General features: G+C 51.1%; 1 protein-coding gene and 1 long non-coding RNA gene across 2 annotated transcripts in view; both read right to left on the reverse strand.

Annotated features, from left to right (window-relative positions):
* SPN (sialophorin) lies at positions 1-4,919 on the reverse strand. Its single transcript, XM_060173049.1, has one exon. The coding sequence runs from the start codon at positions 4,917-4,919 to the stop codon at positions 3,717-3,719; it is 1,203 nt and encodes a 400-aa protein (XP_060029032.1). The 3' UTR covers positions 1-3,716.
* LOC132533109 (uncharacterized) overlaps positions 1-8,882 on the reverse strand; it is a 162,832-nt gene continuing 153,950 nt past the window's right edge. The window contains exon 2 of the long non-coding RNA XR_009544996.1: positions 1-2,117. This is a non-coding gene — a long non-coding RNA (uncharacterized LOC132533109). The remainder of the gene's footprint in view (positions 2,118-8,882) is intronic.

Raw genomic sequence — 8,882 nt, forward strand, 5'->3', positions numbered from 1 at the left:
TGCCTTACCCACTATACCACTTCCCCATCACTGGACAGTGATAGATCTTTTTATTTTATTTATTTATTTATAAAATGAAATTATTGACAAGACCATAGGATAAGAGGGGTACAATTCCACACAATTCCCACCACCAGAACTCCGTATCCAGTCCCCTCCCCTGATAGTTTCCCTATTCTTTATGCCTCTGGGAGTATGGACCCTGGGTCATTATGGGGTGCTGGCTTCTGTAATTGCTTCCATGATGAACTCTTTTCTTTTACCAGCACACTGTTCAGCTTTGGCTTTTGGTGGTGTTTGGGATTGAACCTGGGACCTCAGAGCCTCAGGCATGAGAGTCCTCTGCAAAATCACTTTGTTCTCGCCCCAGTGTTTTTTATCATCTCTTACAGCGGTATTCTCTGTCACCTTCCTGTTTCTCTCTTTTTCCCTTTGGGTCTCACAATACTCACTGCTTTCTTTGCTTTTATTGAAAAATATACTCTTGGGAGTCGGGTGGTAGTGCAGCTGGTTAAGCACACGTGGCACAAAGCCCAAGGACCAACGAAAGGATCCCAGTTGGAACCCCCAGATGCCCACCTGCAGGGGAGTCGCTTCACAGCAGCAAAGCAGATCTGTAGGTGTCTATCTTTCTCTCCCCCTCTCTGTCTTCCCCTCCTCTCTCCGTTTTGCTGTCCTATCCAATAACAATGGCATTAATAACTACAACAATAAAAAAGAAAAAAAGAAAAATATACACTCCATACTTGTCCAAAAAAAGAAACTGCACTGAGCTAGAGTAGAATGGTAGCTTGAGGAACCTGCATGCCAGGGGTCCCAGGTTTGATCCCTGGCACTACTACTAAGCTACATCCTGGTCAAAACAGTCAAACTAAACACTGAATCATGAGGAACCCCCCTGGCCATGCCCCGGCATATGCTGTCCCTTCTAGATCTGCTTGGCAAAATCATATTTTTTTTTCTTCCTTCCTTCCTTTCTTTCTTTCTTTTCTTCATCTTTTTCTGTTTTTGGATAGAGACAGAGGCGAAATTGAGAGGAAGGGGAGGCAGAGATGGAGGGACAGAGAGACACCTGCAGCACTGCTTCACCACTCATGAAGATTTCCCCCTGCAGGTGGGGACCAGGGGCTTTAACCAGGATCCTGTAACTAGGTGCACTGTAATAAGTGTGTTCAACTGAGTGATCCACTGGCTGGCCCAGAAAAAAAATAGTTTATATCTTTCAAAATCTCTAAGGAGTCATTCATTTATCCACTCATTCATTCAAACAAATTAAAAAAAAAAATACTACAAGCCAGGCACCATTGCTGCCCAAAAACCCTAGATTTAGAGTGACCTGAAACTTGAAATTTGGGGGGGTAGGGGTGGAAGAGGAGCTTCTCAAACCATGCCCAGGACAGAGGGTTGTCTTTGGGGGAAGCTCACAGCTTGATTTGAGACTATAACATTTTTCTCAGGCTCTGATATTCTCTGAACTGTGAGAGTCTTATCCACACAAACCCATCCCCTTTGGGATTTGTCCAGAACACAGACAGAAAATGACTATGTATCCACTGGCAGAATTCAGTGACTTTTTTTAGTAGACAGAGAAAAATTGAGAAGGGAGGGGGGAGGTAGAAAGGGGGAAAGAAAGACACCTGTAGACCTGCTTCAGCATTTGTGAAGCTTCCCTTCTGCAGGTGGGGAGCAGGGGTTTAAACACAGTCCTTGCACATGGTGATATATGCACTTGACCCAATGTGCCACCAGCCCATGATAATCTCTCCCTTTTTTTTTTTTTTTACCAGAGCACTGCTCAGCTCTGGTTTATGATGGTGCTGAGGATTGAACCTGGGACTTTGGAGCCTCAGGCATGAGAATCTCTTTGCAAAACCACTATGCTGTCTTCCATACCCCATGACAATATTTTCTTTTCTTTTCTTTTCTTTTTTTTCCCTCCAGGGTGATTGCTGGGGCTCAGTGCCTGCACTACGAATCCACTGCTCCTGGAGGCTATTTTTTTCCTTTTGTTGCCCTTGTTGTCTATTGTTGTTATTATTGTTGTTGTTGTTAGTGCATAGGACAGAGAGAAATTGACAGAGGAGGGAAAGACAGAGGGGGGAGAGAAAGATAGACATCTGAAGTCCTGCTTCACCGCTTGTGAAGTGAACCCCCTGCAGATGGGGAAGTGGGGACTCGAACCGGGATCCTTATGCTGGTCCTTGAGCTTCGAGCCATGTGCACTTAACCTGCTGTGCTACCACCCAGCCCCCTTAACAATATTTTCTAAACTTGAAACCAGTGTCACTTGGCTTAACAGACTGGGGCATCTCTAAGGGGCTGGCTTCTACCCTTCTGTGTGTCCCCGTCCCTGCCCCACCCACTCCCAATACCTGTTGTTCCAAACCAGCACAGCCCAGACCTGGCATAGTGGCCCCGTGTGAACTGATCCACCCACTCACTTTCTCCATCTCCTGCCAAGGCCGGGCTGTGGCGGCCAAGTGGTTGTCATCCTCCTGGCCAGTCATTGTAGGTCACTCTGTCTGCTCCCCACCACCCTGTGACTCAACGACTTCCCCTCTGCAAGTTTCCTCTTTGTCCTGGGGAAATACCAACAGCCCCCAGCTGGTCTCAGACACCCACCGGGAGGCACAATGGGGGTCTGTCCCCTCCTCTTTGTTCCAGAATCTGGGGGAAGAAGGGGAAGCCCCTGTTCTGTGGGCAACTCCATCTCTTCAAGCCCCCTGACTGTCCTCAGAGGAGGGAAGGCACAGGCTGGGGACAGAGTCCCAGGGATGGGGGTGTGTAGAAGGAGCTGCAGAGCCAAAGGGCCACGTGGGTTCTGGTCACGCACTCAGCCACCAAGACTGGCTGCCCCCACAGAGTGAGACCACAGCTCAGGGAACACGTGTTCTCTGCAGACCTTGCGTCTCACCCTCACGCTGCCAAGCCCCTCACATCTTCTTAGGCCAAATCCCACACCCCTCCCCCTCAGGCCTACTAACAGGTGACAAGGATTCTGAAACCACTTGCCCAGAAACTTCTCTCACCTGTGCCACCTGTACCAGCTGAGGCGGGCAAGCTGAGACCCTGGGCTCCGCCCCACAGTTGTCCCTGGGTCAGCCTGGAGGCCAGAAGTGACAGCCTGGTCTTCGGGCCCATGAGTGCTGTCTGTCCAGAGGAGTCCCGGTGGAAGTTCCCAGGCCAGCCCTGAGGAGTAGAGTCAGGGGTGGAGGGGAGCTCCTCGAAGAAATCCAAGTTGGGGTAGCTGGTTTCAAGGACCAAAAAGGTTGTGGGCATGGGTGATGGAGAGGAGGAGGTAGGTACTTTTCAGGAGGTAGGCCCTGGCCTAGGTGCTGGGTGCAGGGTTGGCTGGGGTGCTGGACAGAGTGCTGGGTGCTGAGACTGGGTGCAATGATGACTGGGGTGCTGGGCGGGGTGCTGGGTGCACTGATGGATGTAGATCCTGGGTGTGGGTGCTGGGTGTGGGTTTTGGGTGTGGACGCTGGGTGTGGGTCTTGAGTGTGGGTGCTGGGTGTAGGTCTTGAGTATGGGTGCTGGCTGCAAAATCAGGGGTTCAGAGTTGGATGGTGAATCGGAGGGAAGACACTAGGTGAGAAGTTAAAGGTGGCAGGCTAGCTGAGGCAGGTGATGGTGACGGCTAGGTGGCAGAGGTGACAGGAAGCAGAGGGCATAAAGGCTGGAAGAATCCCCACCTCCAGTCTCCCAATTCACAGTCACTCTGGAGCTTCCTCCTCATTTCCTGATCCGGGCCCCTTGGAAATGGGAGACTCCACCGCCACATCCTCACTGCCCACCAGCGGATCTTCTTCATGGTTGGGGTCCGAGCAGGCCTTCAGCTCCTCCAGGGCCACAGAGCCCTGGCGAGACTTCCGTCGGCCAAAGAAAGTGGTGAGCGTGGGCCTCCGGCCAGAGCCCTCCCTATCGGGGACCCCAGCACCCTTGTCGTCTTTGTCCTCTGAAGACGTGGCTGTGGCCACTGGGGCCTCCTCGTCGGGCACCCGCGTGGGCCCAGCCCAGGTGTCCACCACCCCGTTGCGCTTCCCGGCCCCGCTCAGCATGAGGACCCCGGTCCTGCCTTTCTGTCGCCGGCGCCACAGCAGCAGCAGTATCACGAGGACAATGGCCACCAGCAGGGCCACCAGCACTGGGAACAGAAGGCCTCCTCTGCTCTCCTGACTTGTGGTTAGAGGGGGGCTACTTTGGGGGAAAGTGGTGGCAGACGGGTTTGGCCCAGAAACGGAGGAGCTGGTCCCCTTGGAAGGGGCCAGAGAAGTGGCTGCTGTGGAGACAGAGTGTCCACTGGTTCCACTGGAGATCTCTGGAGAGCTGGTTGTCAAGGAGACAGAGAGTCCGGGGGTCTTTAGAAAGTTATTTGCCGTGGTGACAGAGAGACCCTTGGTCTCGCTAGAAGTGTCCAAGAAGTAAGTAGGCGTGGTGACAGGGAGTCCGGTGGTTCCACTGGTCATGTCCTGATCCCTGGACGCATTGGTTCCTTCAGTCACAGTGTGGAGATCAGGAGAGTCAGTTGCTATGTTGACAGCAGAGTGATGGGTGGAATTCTCCATGCCCAGGGACTCTGGGTCCTTCTCAGTGGAGACTTCCAGGGACACTGTTGGCATGGAGCTGGTCATGTTGGGATTATTCCCTGGATCAGATGTGCTCTGGCCTGCATCGGGAGTTGGAGGTGGTGGGGTCTGTTTTTGGTCACTGGTGTCATTGTCCTCAACTTTGATGTCCCTTATCTCTGCAGGGCTGGAGGTTGATGAGTTGAAGTCTAGGGCCTCTGTGCTCTGGAGGACCAAGGACAGAGAGGACACTTCGGGGGTCGGTAGCTCCGTACTGGCCATAGGCTCTGGTGACTCTTGGGCCCAGGAGCCCATGAGGAAGAGGAGGAGGAGAAGCGAGGTCATTTCCATAGCAACAGGCCTGTGCAAGTGGGTGCTAGGGCCTGAGGTGGGGAAGTTGGAGGCACAGAAACATGAGGATGGGGGGGACCTACCCACCAGCCCGCCTTCCTGCCCACTTCCCTGCAAACGGCCAGGCCTGGCTTGTGGTCTAACGACTTTTTTCCAAGCTCATTTTCTGTCAAATCAGAAAGAACAAGGGAGGAAAGCTGACTGCCCCTCACCCCCCCCAACTCCGTCCCTGCGCCCCTGGGGGCCTAGGCCTCAGGAGCTTGAACTCAAGCAATGACTGCCCTCCTGGGCCTTCCCTGACACCCTTCCTCTTTCCCCATCACCTGGGTCTGCAGGCCTGTTCCCAAGTCCCTGGCCATCAAGGCGAGGTTCTTACCTGCTCAGTGGATGTGGGTCAGGCACTCCAATGCCTCCAGCAGCTGGGGTACAACTGGGCAGACAAGGCCCCAAGGGGAAAGGAAGTGGTCCTGGCTCCACCCACCCAGCATCCTGCCACACCCTCTGTTGCCCGTTGACTGAAAGGGTGCCTGGGACTAGAGAGATGGGGGGGCAGGGCGCTGGGGAGGGGACCCCAGGGTTCAAATGGGAAATGTACATAAAACTTGAATGGGGGATGTGGGTGGTCAGAGCGGGAGGGATGAGAGCATATTCTGGAGGGTTGGGGGTGCGGAGGAAGGGTGAGCAGTTTTTGTTTTTTCTGTGACCCCCAAACTTTCAGCCCTATCCCAGTCATTTCCAAGAGCTCCTGGAGACCCCCCCTGTGCCCCAAGCTGACTAGAGTTGGTGACTCTGAAGCCTACATCTACTCATTGACAAACTGCTACCACTGGAGGGTTTCCACAATGACCCCCAAATTTGAGGAGCACCCAAAATTGAGGAGTACTTAGTCCAGTTAATGACTAAACATGTGCTCTGACCCCAAATGGTCCAGGATGTTCTCTACAGGGCTGTTAACCAGTTTATTTGGGGTAGATGGTGAGGAAGGAGTCCTTTCCTTTCCTTTTTTCTTTTTATTGGCCAGTCGCTGTTTTCTGATTTTCCTCAAATTTGTCAACTTAATACTTTGGGTTTATGTCTTTGGGTTCTGCCTTTAAAAAAGGGGGAAGGATGGGCAGTGGCTCCGCCAATAGAGCATGCACGAGGACCCAAGTTCAAGTCCCTAGCCCAGCCCCCATGTGCAGAAGGGAAGTTTCATGAGCAGTAGAGCAGCGTTGCGGGAGTTCCTCTTTCACCTTGTCTTTCTCTATTTCTTCCCTTCTTTTTCTTTCTTTCTTTCTTTTTTCTTTTTTTTTCTTTTTTTTACCAGAGCACTACTCGGCTCTGGTTTATGGTGGTGTGGGAGATTTAACCTGGGACTTTGGAGCCTCAGACATGAGAGTCTCCTTGCATAACCATTATTCTTTCTACTCCCACCCCTTCTCTATTTCTTTCTATTATGCAAAAATAAGAAACAAACAAACAAAAATAATGGCTGCCAGGAGCACTGAATTCATCATTAAGATACTGAGTCTCAATGGTAACTCTGGAGGCAGTAAATCAATTAAGTAATAAGTTCAAATAAAACCAGGCATCTGGGAGGTAGCACAATAGATAAGATGTTGGACTCTCAAGCTTGAGGTCCTGAGTTTGTGCCAGCGTGATGCTCTGGTTGTCTGTGCCATCGCATGTGCCAGAGTGATGCTCTGGTTGTCTGTGTCCCCTCCTCTCACTCATCAATTAGTAAATAAAGCTTTTAAATTTGTATTGTTGTATGGTAGTAAGTAGTGTATAGGAGGAAGAGTTGGGTGGTTGAAAGGGGCCAGCGTCAGAGCCTAAGGTTGAACCCCATCAAGCTAACAAGTCACTCTGAACCAGCGGCCTGAGACTCCAGCAGAGACAGAGATGGGTCGTGACTCATAACACACCAGCAGTGGTGGTCACCTAGAAAGTTATTTGCCGTGGTGATAGAGAGACCCTTGGTCTCACTAGAAGTGTCCAGGAAGTAAGTAGGCGTGGTGATAACCACTCCCCTTGGCCCCAGGTCCCACAAGGGTGGCACCAAGGCACTTGCTCTGCTGTTGAGGGGCACTGAGTCCCTTCTTTTCTGATAGGTGGTCAGCACCCCTGTGCCTTATTCAGAAGGGGGCTTTACTTCACCTTCAACTTCTGGCGGCAAACACAACCCTAGTTGGGCAGTGGCTAGTGAAACAGTTCAGCTGATAGAGTGTAGGACTTTCACATCTGAGGTTCCTGGTTTGAGGCCCAGCATTTATGCCAGAATGGTGCTCTTGTTTCTCATGCTCTCATTCATCCATCCATTCATTCATTCATTCATTCATGATGAAAAAGAAAACCAAAGCATCAGTCTGGCACACACAAAATCAGGGATAGGACTCAGGACCTCGTGCTTGAGAATCCAACTCCTTACGGCTGTGTCACCTCCAAAGAATTCTCCCTTTGGGGACTGGGTGGTGGCACACCTGGTTGAGAGCACATGTTACAGTGCTCAAGGACCCGGGTTCGAGCCCCCGGTTCCCACTTGCAGGAGGAAAGCTTTGCAAGTGGTGAAGCAGGGCTGCAGGTGTCTCTGTCTCTTTCTCTCTCTCCCCCTTCCCTCTCTATTTCTGACTGTCTCTATCCATTAAATAAAGATAATTTTTAAAAATTAGAAAAAAAAAAAGAATTCTCCCTTTCTGGTCTGGGCACACTGGGTTAAACACACACAGCGCAAAGTGAAGGACTGGCCTAAGGATCCCGGTTCAAGCCTCTTGTTCCCCACCTGCAGGGGGGTTGCTTCACAAGCGGTGAAGCAGGTCTGCAGGTGTCTGTCTTTCTCTCCCCATCTCTGCCTTCCCCTCCTCTCTCCATTTCTCTCTGTCCTATCCGACAACAACAGCAGCAACAACAGGAAAATGGCCTCCAGATGCACTGGATTCGTGGACTTGTGGTGCAGGCACCCAGCTGCAGCAATAACCCTGGAGGGAAAAAAAAGGCAGGGCGATTCAGGAGACGGCTCAGTGGATAAAATGCCAAACTCTCAAGCATGAGGTTCTGAGTGTGATTCCCAGCATCACATGTGCCAGACTGATCTTCTGGTTCTCTCTCTCTTCTCTCATAAATGATTTTTTTTCAACCAGGGCACCACTTAGTTCTGGTTTATAGTGGTGCTGGGGATTGAACCGAAGACCTTTGTTGCCTCAAGCATGGAGATCTTTTTTGCACAACCACTATGTTACCTCCCCAGCCACTGAACAAACAAGCAAACAAACAAAGCATTCCTGTCCCTAAGTTTTATCAACTGCCTAGGAAACCTTGGCTTGGTCTCACCAGCTCTCTGCCTCAGTTTCCCCATCTGTAAAATACTTGTGAATAATACTGCCATTAGAGGATGTGTGTGGTGGCACACCCAGTAGAGCACACATGTTAATGTGCAAAGACTGGGGTTCAAGCCCCCACTCCCTACCTGCCGGGGAGGGGAGCTTTACAAGCGGTGAAGAAGTACTGCAGGTGTGTCTCTCTCTCCTCTATCTTTCCCTCTTGATTTCTCTGCTCCAATAAATAAATGAATAAATAAATATAAAAATAATAACAATATGGCCCTTTACAGTTTACTCAGTCTATCAGCGTGGGAGTCCTCAGTGACAGTTGATCTGCTCACTGTGGGCTCTTAACTCCCGTTCAAGTCTCCTGGGGCTACAGAATCTGAACATGCTTTGAGAGCCTGGAACATCTTCTTCCCACCCACAACACTCAACAGAAGCAGGGCTGAAGAAACTGGGGGGCTCTGTGCTCTGAGGAACACAGCTGTCTAGCCAGAAAGAAGAATGTGCACTCACTCTTCACACATCGCTGCTTCTTCACTCCAAGTTCTGCAGTGCAGGCACAGGGCTTATCCTGGTGCAAACACTTCACCCCTTCCCTCCACAAGTCCCACTCCTGGAAAGCAGCCGTATTAAAACCTCTGTACTGGGAGTCAGGCGGTAG

The sequence above is a fragment of the Erinaceus europaeus genome, chromosome 15 (genome assembly GCF_950295315.1).
Source record: "Erinaceus europaeus chromosome 15, mEriEur2.1, whole genome shotgun sequence".
In the NCBI taxonomy this organism is placed as follows: domain Eukaryota; kingdom Metazoa; phylum Chordata; class Mammalia; order Eulipotyphla; family Erinaceidae; genus Erinaceus; species Erinaceus europaeus.